This window comes from Plecotus auritus, assembly GCF_963455305.1.
Source record: "Plecotus auritus genome assembly, chromosome: 1".
NCBI classification, from domain to species: Eukaryota; Metazoa; Chordata; class Mammalia; order Chiroptera; family Vespertilionidae; genus Plecotus; species Plecotus auritus.
In genome coordinates, this window is record NC_137770.1 from 140,811,546 (window position 1) to 140,829,373 (window position 17,828).

At 39.8% G+C, this 17,828-nt stretch overlaps 1 protein-coding gene across 1 annotated transcript in view; it reads right to left on the reverse strand.

Moving 5' to 3' along the window:
- The window catches only part of GPR158 (G protein-coupled receptor 158), a 442,546-nt gene that overhangs the window by 400,036 nt on the left and 24,682 nt on the right, over positions 1 to 17,828 (reverse strand). Inside the window, exon 2 of the mRNA XM_080654328.1 lies at positions 373 to 478. Within this exon, the coding sequence (XP_080510454.1) occupies positions 373 to 478 (106 nt within the window). The remainder of the gene's footprint in view (positions 1 to 372; positions 479 to 17,828) is intronic.

Below are 17,828 nucleotides of genomic sequence, written 5' to 3' on the forward strand. Positions count from 1 at the left end.
CATCAAGGTTTCACCAAGCATCATCTTCCATTAAAATATGCATAATCTGGTTGACCCTTCCAGGACTGCTTTTTCACTTCATTGCTATTTTAATTTCCAGCCCCTTTTGAAAAATAGGATCAGCCTTTGACTAATGCCAAACTTCAGACATAATTTCAGTTTCAGCCTTTTCTTAGTCTTCAAATGAACAGTTATTTTGCACAAATTTAATTTCCTACTCCTTTTTCAGTTCATTTGGCAACATTTAGACCTGCATAGGAGACATTTTCCCAGTAAAACGTCTCTTGATCACTTACCCACAAAAATGCAATAGATCATAAGTAATACATTTCTGGGCTTCTGATTTTAGCGGCTCTATTTTCATGTTCTTACCTCTGAATTGTTGAGATGACATTTATGAGTTCCTGAAAACCAGCCATCACTTGAACATTGGTCAATGTCTACTTTCTGAAGATTTATGTCCACTTTCATGACACCCCTTAAAAACAGAGAAAGATAAAAAGAACAAGTTAAGCTGAGCCTTTACAATTTCTAACTCTGTATTCTGTCCTGGAAATCAGACAAATTAGCATAAATAATGCACTATAAATTTTGAAATCGCTCACTCATATTCAACTAATGTATAGCAAGTAAAGATAAAGGTACAATAGAACAGAATAATAATAATTATCTATTGTTCACTGTCTTCAGCTCCCCATATAATACCTGGCACATAGTAGGTGCTAATAAATATTTGTTGATTGACTAAACCCCAGACAGTATTTCTCTGGACATGGTAGCAAAGTTGACTTTGAAATAACACCTGCTCCTAGTATCCCTTCTATAAAGTAAACTAATACAAAGTCCTCATCTTATTTCTTTCTACTCCTATTTCCCATTGCAGAGTTAGGATGTAGAGAATGAAGGGGGGGTTTAATCAGGAAGGGAGGACCATATCAGAAAATAAGCATCTCTTTCCCCTGATTTTCTGTAGCAGTGACTTTAAACAGCTTTTTAGGTCTCAAAGTGTTCCAACCAAGCAGAGTTTTGCATTACCTACATATATGCTGATTAGCATTCTTCTTGAAAATCTAGAAACAAAAACACTGCTTTTACTTAGCCACTTGAGATAAGTTACTGAAAAAGAGAACTCACAAACTTAGGGCCAAAAGCACAACTGCAAAGAAATCTACAACTGTATCTAAAATTCCTCCATTTTCTCCAACCGACCTCTGTACATTTTCCTAAGGTCTCTCTCTTCTATCTCTCTTCCATTTTTCACCACCACCAGCACCACTCTCAGTAGGAGCAGCAGAAATATCTGTCCTGCACTGAACTGTCACACCTGGACTTTAATAAAATCAATATTCTGTGTCCTGGGACCTGAAGCTTGACCTTTGCTGATGTTTTCACACATGAGTAAAATATAAACACCCCACTAAAAACCACTAAAAGTAAAAAACAAAACAAAACAAAAAAACATTTTCAAGGCCCCACAACCCCATATTAAACTATTTTCATTATGAAATCTACATATATAAAAGCCTAAGTGACCAGCGAGTAGCTATGATGCACACTGACCACCAGGGGGGCAGACGCTCAACACAGTAGCGGAAACCACAAGCATGGAAACAAGGAACAGATTGATGAATCTCAGAGGGAAGGGGGGAAGCGGGAAGGTGGGAAGAGATTAAAGATCTTATATGCATACTAAAGGCTCGGTACACAGATTCGTGCACCAGTGGGGTCCCTTGGCTTGACCTGCCGGGATCGGGCCAAAACCAGCTCTCCAACATCCCCCAAGGGGTCCCAGATTGTGATAAGGTGTAGGCAATCTGATCTTTTCTTTTATTAACCTATGACAAAGTACTACACTATGTAGTGCTAATATGCTAAAAGGAGACAGAAAGCAAACAGGGACACCAAAACTTCTGTCAGTATTTTGTGAACCAGATAACCCAATATGTGTAAGTTTATTTTTCAGGTGAACACTGAAATGAAAACCCAAAATTTCTCAAAGAAAACTTAGAAATCCTTCAAAGAAACAGACCTCAGTTTGCAAAGTACTACTCATGTAGACCATAATTTCATAAAACAAATGTTCATATGAAAAATAACTTGATTCCCAGGTAACCTACAAACTTAACCCAGTTCATTTATTTGCTCTTTCAACAAATATTTATTGTCTGTTATGTACATACTAGAGGCCCGTTGCATGAAGATTCATGCAAGAATAGGCCTTCCTTGCCCTGGCTTCTCTCCTGGCCAGAGCGCCGCTCCTATAGCTCGCTCTGTCCCCCACCCTCCCCCTCATAGCAGGTGTCCTGCCCCACCACAAATTAACTTGCCATTTTTGCTGGGTTGAATTGCATACTCACTCCTGGTTGGCTAATTGGTGTCATGGAGGTATGGTCAATTTGCATATTTCTATTTTATTAGTGTAGATCACTGTAACAGATGCTATGTAGGTGAACCACATAGGCCCCACCCTCAAGTAACACCAAAAAGCATGTTTTTTAAAGTATTGGTATGTTGAATGGAGAACGGATGCTAAATTCTGGGGAATTGGGAGTATAGTAGGGATTCAATAAACATTTGTTGACTTGATGACCACCATCACTACCAGAACTTTCCATAGAACAATGTTCCACATAGATTATGACAATCATGCAAGCCCAGTCAGGCTCTACTTTCTGCTCTTTGAGAAGTAGCAAATTCTTACTTTCATTAGTTCAGTAAATACTTATTGACCACCTTGAGCCAAAATTATTTTAGTCTTTGAAATACATTAATAAGCAGAGGGGAGGGGGAATAACCTGCACTTCAGGAGCTTAACTCTAGTGTGGGATAGACAACTAATAAAAGATGACTATAATAAATAAACAAATTATGCCATATATTACAAAGTAAAAAGTGCTATGGAGGAAAAAAATAAACTTGAAGCAGGTGATAAGAGACTGGTACATTAAACTCTCTGTTAAAGGGTGGTCGGGATAAGATTCACGGAAGTGAGAGCTCTAACTCAACATTCCAGGTATCATTACAGCAGATTGGTATGCACACACTTACATTATCAGTCATCTTCAGAGACATAAATTTCTCACTGGACTACAATTGTCCACAACATTTTGGTATTCTTTTGTGAATGTCTTATTTAGAAGGCATCTAATAAAAAGATGCATTTCTATTTGTTCCACAATTGTTAGTAATAATGAAGTCACGTTCTCCTCAACTATCTTGCTCCACTAAAAAGAGTTTGGTTGCAAGACAGTGGAAATCTTGTAATCTCCCAGCTAGCTCAGGGACATGGCTAATTGGGAATTCCAGAGCGCTGCAATTACTCTGGTTCCTTCCCTGAGAAAACTGGCTGAAGAAATCTTAATCGCTGAGGATTTTCCCTCTGAATTCCCGGTTCATATATGGGAACCAAAAAGTCACCGCAGACTAAACTCAGCTCAGGAAGCTTTCTGGGCTCTGTGCAAAACCATCCAAGGTAATGAGGCTTGCCTTAAACAGCTGGGATGTCAGCGCTGACTCATCCTCATTAGCGCCTCTGCCTCTGCGCCAGGGGACCTACAAAGCCCTCTGGGCAGGTGTGTTGACTTCCTGCTGGGAAACTGGAGGTTTGGGAGATTAAGTGGGATGAGAAAGCTCTCTTTGTGAGGAAAAATACACTGCCAAAAGCAATGCAGAGGCTCAGACACAGTATGTGCCCCCATGCAAGGACTGAGATTAGACCAGCTGAACCCCTTGGGGGAGAGGGGGGAAGGAGGAGGGGTGCCTCTGAGCCCACACCTCTGAGCTGGTGCCACTGGGAAGCTCCAAGGGATAGGAAGTGGCTGCTGTTTCCTGGACTGAACACAGGAAAACGTGGTAAATTGTGGCCAGAGAGTGGGAAATATAGCAACTAATATCCCCCAAACACCTACCTGGGTGCTTAACTAAACTGCAGACAAGCCTTTTCCTCTCCTTGTCTGACACCTAAAACGCTCAACCTTGCAATCCGCCTCATGTTCTCTTTCTGTGAATGGGCTTCCATCCTCCAATTATCCAAGGCGGTAACTCATTTGTTATGAAACTCACCATCCAGCAAAACAGCTGCCGAATCACCTACCTTGTACTCCCAGCATGTTTTCTGTCTTGGTGACCCGTTCCCTCCGTTTCCTCTACCACTGCCTTGGTTCAGACCTCCATCTCATGGGGCTAAACATTGTTAATAATAGTTTACTAATTTGGTTTCTAGCATTGTTACAAGTGAAGATCCTAGTTTGTAGGTCCTAACGCTTATATTAGGGTCCTGCTTTAAGAAACAAAAACAAAATCATGAATACACACTTATATCACAATATGGCCTTTGGACCTACATCTTTGTGCTATACTGTGGATAGTTAGTAAGATTATTACCATAATTTCTATACCAGGATGGCTGGCAATAAGTTAGCTATGCACTGACGTGACTACAAAGGACTTTAATTTATATTACTACACACAGACTAAATAATCCTGAATCTCCCCTTAGTTGGTTTCCAAAAATGTGCACAACCTAGGCTAAACAGTAATGGAGGCAAGTTATAATTAAAATGGCTTTCTTTTGCAAATTTTACTAGAAACAATTGACCACAGAACTCATTGATAGTGCCCATTCCAAGACTCTAGACTCGCAGTGGTTCTCAACCTTTCTAATGCCGTGACCCTTTAATACAGTTCCTCGTGTTGTGGTGACCCCCAGCCATAAAATTATCTTCGTTGCTACTTCATAACTGTAATTTTGCTACTGTTATGAATTGTAATGTAAATACCTGTGTTTTCCGATGGTCTTAAGTGACCCTGCTAGTGGTTCGCGACCCACAGGTTGAGAACCGCTGCTGTAGGTAGAGCCTAAGACCATCGGAAAACACAAATATTTACATTATGATTCATAACAGTAGCAAAATTACAGTTATGAAGTAGCAACGAAGATAATTTTATGGCTGGGGGTCACCGCAACACGAGGAACTGTATTAAAGGGTCGCGGCATTAGAAAGGTTGAGAACCACTGGTCTAGAGAAAGGCCACAATGCAAGCAAGGGGCCCTAGCGCTTAAGTGTCAAACACTGCTTTCTTCGAAACTATTTAATGTGATCCTGACATTTCCCACTCTCCTAAAGAATAAAAATTCAAACTCCTTGGTATAACATTATATTTTGGCCTCCCCTACCTCTAACTTTTCCAACCACTCTACTGCATACATTCTTTGTTCCAGACGATTCAAAATGACATGTGGGTCCTAAACATTTATGCTATCTCACAAAATCATTCCTTTCGAGATTTTTTTATATCTGAAGCCCCTTGGCCTAAACTGTACCTTATCTATTACCAGAGGCCTGGTGCATGAATTTGTGCATGGGTGGGGTTCCTGGGCCTGGCTGGCGATCAGGGCTGTCTTACCTAGTCCTGATTGGGGCTGATGGGGGCCAGCCAGCCGGAGAGGGACTGCAGGAGGGCTCCAGGGCATGTCCAGCCCTCTTGCCCAGTCTCCATCGGCCTGACCCCAGCAGCAAGCTAACCTATCAGTAGGAGCGTCTGCCCCCTGGTGGTCAGTGCACATCATAGCGACTGGTCAAGTGGTCAACCGAACCACTCAGTCGGACACTTAGTATATTATGCTTTTATTATATAGGATAATTCCTACCTATCTCCTTTATAAAGCCTTCCATGAACTCCAAGTCTGATTTAAAAGTCACTTCCCTATCCTCCCCATAATACACTGTGCTTAGCTTCTTCATATAACTTGCTTAGTACACTGTATTATAATATTTTATTTTATTTTAAATATATTTTTATTGATTTCAGAGAGGAAGGAAGAGGGAGAGAGAGATAGAAACATCAATGATGAGAGAGAATCATTGATTGGCTGTCTCCTGCATGCCCCCACTGAGGATCGAGCCCACAACCTGAGCATGTGCCCTTGACCACAATCGAACCTGGGACCCTTCAGTCTGCAGGCTGATGCTCTATCCACCGAGCCAAACCGGCTAGGGCTATAATATTTTATGTTTAATGATTTTTTTCCCCGCCAGACTAAAATTCCATGGCCTATGTCTTCACATTTTCCCTTAGCTCCTAAATCAGCACACTCCCATTATTAACCTTAAAGAAACTGCATATAATAGAGAGAAGCAAGGAGTAGCTAAACAATCAATGGAAGGGAAGGAGAAAAGGAGGGAGGGTGGGTGGGAATATTGATTGACTGATTGAGATCGGTTGAGAGCACCCAAGTAATCTGAAAACTGTCATGAACTTCTGTGGGTGAATGGATAGAAAGAAAGATTGAAGAGGTTGAAGGCAAGTTTTGAAATTTTGCTTTTGCTTCTTACTCATGTTACCTTAGACAATAATTTCCTACTCCATCACCACAAAAAGAAATTGACAGTAACATCATATATAGTCAATATTGATGGGGTTCCAGGGCAGAAATTATGCTGAAATAAAGAGTTGATTAAAAAATATGCTGGTAGACTAATTGCCATCAGTCACCTACTCCTAACAGTAGATAATTAGCACAGAATCTGGTGCCTAGAAGTGGGTTGCTGACATATCTAAAACATGTGGCGCTGGGTTTGGGACCAGGTAGAGACAGAAGATGAAAGGCCCTCAAAGAGATGATTCAGAAAAGTAGGCATATGCTGGTGAGCTGTGAAGGGCAATGAGGAAAACTATATTGGAGGCAAAAGAAAAAGAGACATTTGTTACATAGTAGGTGTAAACTTTGCCAACACTGTCACCTCTAAAATGAATTTGTGGATCTAGCTAAGTTTCTAGGCAAAATACAGAGAGTACTACCTGGAGTTTTCTAGGAAACTATGATAGAATGAATACAAAAAGGGAAACATAGGATAAAAAAGGATCTAATTAATTTTGTTTTGTTTTTGAATTTTAAAAAATTTTAATTGTGGTAAAATACTGTGTACATAACACAGATTTACCATCTTGATCATTTTCAAGTGTACAGTTCATTAGTGTTAATTATAATCATACTAGAGGCCCCATGCACAAAATTCATGCACTGGGAGGTGGGGGGGGTGGGAGGGTCCCTCAGCCCAGCCTGTGCCCTCTTGCAGTCCGGGATCCCTCTCACAGTCCAGGACCCCTCGCTCCTTACCACCTACCTGCTTGCTGCTCCTTACCTCCTGGCTCACTGCTCCTTAGCCCTGCCACAGAGGCGGGAGAGGCTCCTGCCACCGCCGCTGGACTAGCCAGCTGTGAGCCCAGCTCCTGGCTGAGCGGCACTCCCCCTGTGGGAGCTCACTGACCACTAGGGGACAGCTCCTGTGTTTAGCGTCTGCCCCCTGGTGATCAGTGCACATCATAGCGACCAGTCGTTCCGCAGGTCCTTCCTCAGTTCTGTTGATTTGCATATTAGGCTTTTACTATATAGGATTTGTGTGAGCTCTTATATGTTAAAGATACTAAGTATTTATCAAATATTTGCAGCAAATACATTTTTCCCAGTTTGACTTTTAAAATCTAGGCTCATTAGCGATTTCCCCTGTAGCCACATGGATTCTTTTAGATGCCCATTTACTTCCTCATTGGAATTCTATGTTATTTTTATTGCTATAATTTCCTTTTTTTTTTTTAAGAGTCTCTTATTCCTGTTGAGTTATATTTTCTTCTAGTTTGCAGCCATGGGACCATAATGGCTTCACCACTAACTTTATTTTTTAAAATATGTTTTCATTTATTTGAGAGAGAGAGATAGGAAGAAAGAGAGAAACATTGAGCCCACAATCGGGGCATGTGCCCTGACAGGGAACCTAACCAGCAACCTATTGGTATACAGGACAGACATCCAGGCCCAGGCCTCAGGCTTTATACTCTTTGTTGTTAATGCTTATAGGAGTCAAAAGGTCCTTCACAGGTGGTTTATTATGCTAATGAGCTCATCGTTTCTGAAAGAGGCTGAAGATTCTCATTCAGGGTTTTCACAGGACAGTGGCACCTCGCAGAACCCCTACTCCTAGGAGACTCTCCTTTCAACAGTAATACAGAACAGCTGACACTGAATGGCCACTTAAAACAGGCCCCAGCACTCTTCTAAGTGTTCACCTGGTGACCTGGTTTGATCAACAACCCCAGGAGGCGGCACTATTATTCCCAGCTTTCAGATGAGAAAACAAAGGCGTGGAGTGATTAAGTGATTTGCCCAAGTGCAGGGCAGAGCTGGGAGGCACACGGAGTGGGGGCTGCTGGGGAACAGATGTGCACACAGATGACGCAGGGATTCCCGGCGTGAGTGACAACTGAGGCAGGACAGGACAGTGCCGGGAAGAGAGGAATGCGGCGGGTATTGCCCCGGAGACCCAGGAGCACATGCTGGGACCCAGCTGGACTTCTGACCCCCTATTGCGAGCCATCTTGCCCGGGAATCCGGAATCCGTGTTCTCCCAGGGGCCCCCAGGACACGGAGGAGGCAATTTCCACACCTGCCTACATTGCTAGTTAAACACGGGTTCGTAAGCCCAGTGAGGGCAGGGGGCAGATAATCACAGTGACAACAGTGAGTGCTTAGTATCTGTCAAGCACCGGGCTGAGAGCCTTACGTGCATAATCTTATGCACACCCAGTAACATTCCACTGAGGCTGGTACTATTATCATACCCATTTTATAGATGAAGAAACCGAGGCTCAGAGAGGTTACACAGGTCTAACTGGCAGAGTCTGTGTGACTCCAAAGTCACCACGTCCCTCTGCAACCCCCAACCCTCCGGGGGGTGGAGTTGCTAAGTCCAGCTTTTCTCTCCTTCTTGCTCGGGGACACCCGATGATCAGAGAGGAGGAGAGACGGGGCTCCCAGGGACCCAACAAGGGACCTGGCCATCATTTCTCTAGAGCCCAGTGATAAAGAACAATAAGGAAAAAGACTTGCCGCTTCCAGGCTGTTCTATAGTATCTTCTTCCCACTAATGGAAACTGGTATGCCCTAGGCCAGTGGTCGGCAAACTCATTAGTCAACGGAGCCAAATATCAACAGTACGATCAAAATTTTTTTTGAGAGCCAAATTTTTTAAACTTAAACTTCTTCTAACGCCACTTCTTCAAAATAGACTCGCCCAGGCCGTGGTATTTTGTGGAAGAGCCACACTCAAGGGGCCAAAAAGCCGCATGTGGTTCGCGAGCCGCAGTTTGCCGACCACGGATCTAAGGCAGTGTCTCACAGAACCTTTAGCTTGACTTAAGGACTTCAAATGGTCTTATGGTTAGTGTCACAGACCCTAACCCTCACTGTTAAATAACGATTCTAAGATTCTCAAGGCTTTATTGCACAGTAGTCACAGGACCCAATATAGGAAACTGCATATCTTTAAAAAGGTTTGTAAATGTGGCTACTGTTCAATTGAATGAAATCAATTAAGCTTCATAGAAAACCCACAACATTTTTCTATGAATAGCATAAGTAGGAAAATTTCACATGGCAGATAATTCACTTTCTGTTTTAACATGCACAGAATATTTATCAATTATTTGCCAAAATAAACCAGAGATTATATTTCAGAGGGAACCTCAAATGCCTAAGTATCAATGTCATACACATGATGTCCTTTACTCATAATAAATTAAGTTTCTAAAAAGGATAGCTTAAATACATCTCATGTTTGAAAAATAAAGAAAAATTCCTAAGTAACTCTTAGGTTGAAAAGGAATTAATAAATACTTAAAATTGAACAGCAGTGAAAACACTACAAGTAAAAATCTATTTTAGAACATAGAAAAAATAAAAAATAGAAGGAAATTTTGTTGTTTTAAATACTGTATGTACATTTATCAAGAAGAATTTTTTAAAAAGTAAATATTTAATTCAAGAAGGTGGAAGTGAGGAAGTCCCACATAAAATAATAAAGATTTGGCATGAGTGAATAGCAAAGGTAGAGGCAGAAATTAGTGAAATGAAGAAAAACAAAATCATGGAGAGAAAAAAAATAAAACTAAAAATTAATTCTTTGCCAACAAACCTAGCACCCATATTTTGGTTTCCAAATACCATTCTCCAGTAAAATAAATAAAGGTTCTTTAGAGAAATAAATGGTCCTAGGCCTGAAGCAGGGAAAATACACCTAAAGCATCATCTTCAGGAAATAGGGACAAATGAATGTCAAAAGGACACACAAGCCAGCCCTAGCTGGTTTGGCTCAGTGGATAGAGCATTGGCCTGCGGATTGAAGGGTCCCGGGTTTGATTCCAGTCAAGAGCACATGCCCGGGTTGTAGGCTCAATCTGCAGCTGGCAGGCAATCAATGATTCTTTCTCATCATTGATGTTTCTCCCTCTCCCTCTCCCATCCTCTCTGAAATCAATAAAAATATATTTTTAAAAAAGGATACACAAGCCAACTTATAAGAGTTCCCAATTGCCAAAGCTGAAGCAATTTGAGCAACAAAATAAATAATGATAATTTTGGATTCAACCCCAAAAATAAATACTATAAGTCCATACTCAAATAACTTACTAAATAAATAAATAAATAAATAAGGAAGAAAAGACTACTCTTTTTCAAAAAAATCCAACTGAAAAATTTAGAAGAAATGAAGAAATAAAAAATTATCATTAGAATAACATGTTAGTAATTGGTGCAAGTAAGAACTGCTGATAAATCCTAAAATTAGTGGGGAAAAATGTAAGAAGAAATAGGGTATTTGAATAACCTCAAAGCATCTTTCCCAAAACATCTATTCATTATTAAATAGTGGATTTATCATATGTCAAAAATTCATTGATACTCCCCTCTCCAGGAGAAAGTTACTTCACCTCCCCTTGAGTGTGGGCTTAACTTAGTGATTCAGTTAAAGTATGGAAAGGGAAAAACAGTAACGTCATAATGGGGAAACCTGGAAAATATTACATTAACAAGTGATCAAGGTTAACATCAGTTGTAAAACATATTGATACTATGTACTCTGTGACATAATTCAATGGAAGGGCAGGTCCCCTCTGTTGTACTCCTCCCAAAAGTCCATAACCTCCATCTATGAGAACCCATCAGAGAAATCCAAGTTGAGAGACATTCGACAAAATACCTTACCAGCACTCTTCAAAAGTGTCAATTGATATTTGATAACATAACAGAGTATCTTTGAAAAACAAGGAGACTAAGAAACTGTCACATCTAAGAAGACTAAGGACACAACAACCAAATGATATATTAGTTTGCTAGGGCCTCCATAACAAAGTTTCACAGACTGAGTAATTTAAACAACAGTCTTTTTGTTTTTGTTTTTTCATCCTTCTGGAGTCTAGAAATATAAGATCAAGGTGTCAGCAGGGTTGGTTTCTTCTGCGGCCTCTTTCCTTGGCCTGTAGATGGACATCTTCTCTCTGTGTCTTCACATGGTCTTCCCTTTGGGCATGACTGTGTCCTGATTTCTTCTCTTAAGAACAGCAGACATATTGGGTTAGGGCCCATTTTAATGACTTAATTTTAACTTAATTACCTCTTTAAAGATCCTGTCTCTAAATACAGTCACATTCTGAGCTACAGGGGATTAGGACTTCAAATTACAGATTTTGTGGATACATGAGTCAGCCTATCCTACATAATAAAAGGATAATATGCTAAGTGTCTGACCTGATGGGTTGACCGTTCGGTTGACCGCTTGACCAACCACTATGATTCATACTGACCACCAGGGGGAAGACACTCTGACCAGTAGGTTAGCTTGCTGCTGCAGTCCGGCCAATTGGGACTGGGTGAGAGGGCTGGACATGCCCTGGAGCTCTCCCACGGTCTCTCCCCAGCCAGCCAACCTCCCGAGGTCCCTCCACAGCCAGCCCACCCCCATCAGCCCTGATCGGGACAGGGCGAGATGGCCCCATCGGCCTCAATTGCCGGCCAGGCCAAGAGACCCCACCCATGCACAAATTTGTGCACTGGGCCTCTAGTAACATATGATATCCTGCTTTGGATCCTGGAAAATAAATGGGACTTTAGTGGAAAAACTGAGGAAATCTGATAAAATCTGTACTTTAGTTAATAGTGTTGTAATAATATTAGTTTCTTTGTTTTGATAATTTTACTGTGGTTGCATAAGAAGTTAATGTTACAGTAAGCTGGGTAAAGGTTATATGGAAACTTTCTGTACTATGTTTACTAATCTTCTGAAAGTCTAAAATTATTTCAACCTAAATAAGTTAAAGATGTGTTATTTATAAAAAACTGAAGTTCTTTAAAAAGATAAATAAGGCAGACTCAGAAGTTAAAGAGAAAATATGATTGCAATCAGACAAGAAGAAGAAATAAAAGGCTTCCAAATTGGAAAAGAAGAAGTAAAACTGTCCTTATTCACAGATGACATAATATTGTACATAGAACCCCAAAGACTCCATCAAAAAACTACTAGACTTAATAAATGAATTCAGAAATGTTGCAGGATACAAAATTAACACCCAGAAGTCTATGATTTTTCTATACACCAATAATGAACTTATAGAAAGAGAAATTAAAAAAGCAATCCCGCCCTAACTGGTTTGGCTCAGTGGATAGAGCGCTGGCCTGTGGACTGAAAGGTCCCAGGTTCGATTCCGGCCAAAGGCATGTACCTTGGCTGCGGGCACATCCCCAGTAGGAGGTGTGCAGCTGATCGATGTTTCTCTCTCATCAATGTTTCTAACTCTCTATCCCTCTCCTTTCCTCTGTGAAAAAATCAATAATAATATATTTTTAAAAAAGCAATCCCATTTACCATTGCAACAAAAAAATTAAGATACCTAGGAATAAACTTAACCAAGGAGATAAAGGACCTGTACTCAGAAAATTTCAGAATGCTGAAAAAAGAGATAGAGGAAGACATGAACAAATGGAAGAATATACCATGTTCATGGATTGGTAGAATCAACATCATTAAAATGTCCATACTACCCAAAGCAATCCATAAATTCAATGCAATCCCCATTAAAATAGCAACAGCATACTTCAAAGACCTAGAACAAATTCTCCAAAAATTCATCTGGAATAAAAAAAGACCCTGAATAGCTACAGCAATCTTGAGAAAGAAGAACAATGTTGGAGGGATCACAATACCAGAAATCAAGCTATACTACAAAGCCATTGTTCTCAAAACTGCCTGGTACTGGCACAAGAACAGACATATAGACCAGTGGAACAGAACAGAGAACCCAGAAATTGACGCAAGCCATTATGCGCAATTAATATTTGACAAAGGAGGCAAGACCATACAATGGAATCAAGACAGTCTCTTCAATAAATGGTGTTGAGAAAACTGGACAGATACATGCAAAAAAAATGAAACTAGACCACCAACTTATACCATACACAAAAATAAAAACTCAAAATGGATAAAGGTCTTAAACATAAGATGGGAAACCATAAAAATCTTAGAAGAAGCTATAGGCAGCAAAATAGCAGACATCTGTCGTAGCAATATATTTAAAAATACAGCTCCTAGGGCAATGGAAACTAAGGAGAAAATAAACAAATGGGACTACATCAAAATAAAAAGCTTCTGCACAACAAAAGAAACAAACCATCAACAAAACAACAAGCCCACTGCATGGGAGAACATATTTGCCAATGTTATCTCCAATAAGGATTTAATCTCCAACATTTACAGGGAATTCATACAACTTAACAAAAGGAAGATAAACAATCCAATCAAAAAATGGGCAAATGACCTAAATAGACACTTTGCGAAAGAGGACATAAGGAAGGCCAAGAGACATATGAAAACCTGCTCAAAGTCACTAATCATCAGAGAGATACAAATCAAAACAACAATGAGGTACCATCTTACACCTGTCAGAATGGCTATCATCAACAAATCAACAAACAAGAAGTGCTGGAGAGGATGCAGAGAAAAAGGAACCCTCTTTCACTGCTGGTGGGAATGCAGACTGGTGCAGCCACTGTGGAAAACAGTATGGCATTTCCTCATAAAATTAAAAATGGAACTGCCATTTGACCCAGTAATACCACTTCTAGGAATATATCCCAAGAAAACAGAAACACCAATCAGAAAGGATATATGCACCCCTATGTTCATAGCAGCACAATTTATAATAGCTAAGATTTGAAAACAGCCTAAATACCCATCAGCAGATGAGTGGATTAGAAAACTGTGGTACATCTACACAATGGAATACTACGCTGCAGTAAAAAAGAAGGAATTCTTACCGTTTGCAACAGCATGGATGGAACTAGAGAGCATTATGCTAAGTGAAATAAGTCAGTCAGTGAAAGAAAAATACCACATGATCTCACTCATTTATGGATAATAAAGAACATTATAAACTGATGAACAAAAATAGATACAGAGGCAGAGAAGCATCAAACAGACTGTCAAATGACAGCGGGAAGGCTGGGGAGGGTTGGGGATGGGAGAGGAGGTAAGAGATCAACCAAAGGACTTGTATGCATGCATATAAGCATAAGCAATGGACACAAGACACTGGGAGGGGCAGTGAGGGCATGTGCCGGGGGATAGGGGAGGCTGGGGGAAGGTCAACTGGGGGAAAAAAAGAGGAGACATATGTACTACTCTTTGTAATACTTTAAACAATAAAAAAAGAAAATATGCAAATAAACAGAAAATGGGCAAATAATACGCAAAATGAAAAGATGAAAAGAATGTTAAAAAGCAGTATTGTGATTAATTATTATCTAACACACTTTTAAGAACTAGAGGAAATGGATAAAAATGATAAATTGATAAAAATATAAAATGCCAAATTTGCCCCAAGAGGAAACATAAAGTTTGAATAAGATAATAACGTAAAAATTTTAAATCATTCACTTTCCAGGAAAGCTTCAGGCCTACATAGTTTTGTATATGAATTCTACCAAATTTTTAAGGAACAGTTAGTTCTTACATTTTTACAATTTTTTAAACCAAAAAGAACAAAAACTGTCCAGTTTATTTTATGTGATTTTGATTCCAAACCACAGGAGGACAAAAAAAAAAAAATAATAAAAAAAAATAAAATAAAAAAGTGTACCATTTTAACTATGTATGTAGATCCAAGAAAACTAAAGGAAATATTATCTAAAAAAATGTTAAAATATATTAAAGTAATTATAGATCATGATCAATTGGAGTATATCTCAAGAATAAAATGATGTGTTAATATCAGGAAATATGTCGATGAAATTCACAGCATTAATAAAAAATTAGAAAAACTATATGATTATTTTAATCAGTATAAAGAGGCATTTTACAAAGTTCAAACACCTAATTTTTTGATGGTAAACTAGAAATAGAAGGAAACTTTCTTAACCTGGTAAAGATTGCTTCTATAACATTATACTTAAAGATGAAACTTTTTCATTAAAATGTTCCCTTTAAGTCAAGAATGCTTACTATCACTGATGCTATTTAACATAGTTCTAAAGGTTATGACTAATTATATGTATAAAAGAGAAATATAAAGATTAGATGAGATTACTTCAAATACGTTTTCAGTATCTTGCTCTCTGTCTTCTTCTGGCACCCCCATAATTCTGATGCTGGTATGCTTGAAGTTGTCCTAGAGCAGGGGTGGGCAAACTTTTTGACTCGAGGGCCACAATGGGTTCTTAAACTGGACCGGAGGGCCGGAACAAAAGCATGGATGGAGTGTTTGTGTGAACTAATATAAATTCAAAGTAAACATCATTACATAAAAGGGTACGGTCTTTTGGCTCCGAGGGCTGGATAGAACAGCCGAATGGGCCTGATCCAGCCTGCGGGCCATAGTTTGCCCACGGCTGTCCTAGAGGCTTCTTACACTATCTTCAACTTTTTTGGATTCTTTTTTCTTTTTGCTTTTCCAGTTGAGTGTTTTTTGCTTCTTTGTTTTTCAAATCTTTGACTTGAAGAAATAATGACTGAAAACTTCCCCTATCTGGTGAAAGAAATAGACTTACAAGTCCAGGAAGTGCACAGAACCCCAAACAAGAGGAATCCAAAGAGGACCACACCAAGACACATCATGATTAAAATGTCAAGGGCAAAAGACAAAGAGAGAATATTAAAAGCAGCAAGAGAAAAACAGTTAATTACCTACAAGGGAGCACCCATACGACTGTCAGCTGATTTCTCAACAGAAACTATGCAGGCCAGACAGGAGTGGCAAGAAATATTCAAAGTGATGAATAGTAAGAACCTACAACCAAGATTACTCTACCCAGCAAAGTTATCATTCAGAATGGAAGGTCAGATAAAGAGCTTCAGAGATAAGAAAAAGCTAAAGGAGTTCATCACCACCAAACCAGTATTATATGAAATGCTGAAAGGTATTCTTTAAGAAGAGGAAAAAGAAAAAAGTAAACATAAAAATCATGAACAACAAATACATATCTAGCAACAAGTGAACCTAAAAATCAAGTGAATTAAAAATCTGAGGAACAAAATAAACTGGTGAATATAATAGAATTAGGGGCATAGAAAGGGAGTGGACTGATAATTCTCAGGGGAAAAGGTATGGGGGTTGCAGGAAGAGACTGGACAAAAATCGTACACCTATGGATGAGGACGGGGGGGGGGGGAGGTAAGGGCAGAGGGTGGGGTGGGAACTGGGTGGAGGGGAGCTATGGGGGGAAAAAGGAGAAACAAACAAACAAATAAATAAATAAATAAATAAATAATAAATAAAATAAAAAATTAATTTCCCTCTGGAAAAAAAAAAAGATTAGATGAGATTAAACTGTCATTTTTTTGTAGATGATTTATCTAGCAATAAAATCAATAAATATGAGAACAATTTAGAAAGTTCAGCAAGGTTGACCAGATCAACATACAAAAATCAATAGCATTTTTCTACACCAACAATCTCCAACAAAAATTCTAACTAGAAAGATGCCACTTTAGATAGCAACAGAAACCATAACTTCTCTAGTAGTAAATTAAGACTATACAAAACCTTTATGGAAAAATTTGAAACTCTAATGAAGGACAAAATAAATAATCTGAATAAATGGAGAGATATCCCATGCTCTGAAAGGAAATAATATACTATATTTAAAATGTCAAATCTCATTGAATGAAGGTATAAATTTAAAACAGAATCAATTAAAATTCTATATGGGGTCAATTGGGGGAGGTGAGATATCTGTAATACTTTCAACAATAAAAGTAAATTAAAAGTAAATACATAAAATACAATTCTATGACAGCTAACTTTAGGTAGAATAATAAAAGTCAGCTCCGACAAAGAAGGGAAAAGAGGTAGGCCTTGCTCAAGCAAATATTAAGACATACTACCCAACTAAGGCAATAAAACATAATAGTATTGACAGGGAAACAGATGTGGGAAACAGGGGAACAAACAGAAGGCTCACAGACATATATCTCTATATATAAAAAACCCTAAGCGACAGGTCAACCATTCAACTGGTCGACTGTTTGACCTGTCACTATGATGCACACTGACCACCAGGGAGCAGACGCTCAATGCAGGAGCTTCCCCCTGGTGGTCAGTGCGCTCCCTCAGCAAGAGCGCCACTCAGCTGACCCACAGGTGCCAGACGCCAGGGTCACAGCTGGCGAGCCAAGCACAGCTGCAGCAGCACAAGCCTCTCCGGCCTCCGCGACAGCACTATGGAGTGGTGGCAGCAGGCTCAGTGGGGCAGGGCTGAGCAGGAGCTGCTCCTGGCCCAGGCTTGGGCTCCTCCTCAGCTGCCTGCCACTTCGTGCACTACTACACCCTTCGGGGGATGTCAGACTGCCGATTTTGGCCTGATCCTCACAGGCCTGCAAGGATCGAGCCAAAATCGGCAGTCCGACATCCCCCGAGAGGTCCCAGATTATGAGAGGGTGCAGGCCAGGCTGAGGGACTCCACCAGTGCAAGAATTCATGCACTGGGCCTCTAGTATGCATATAAT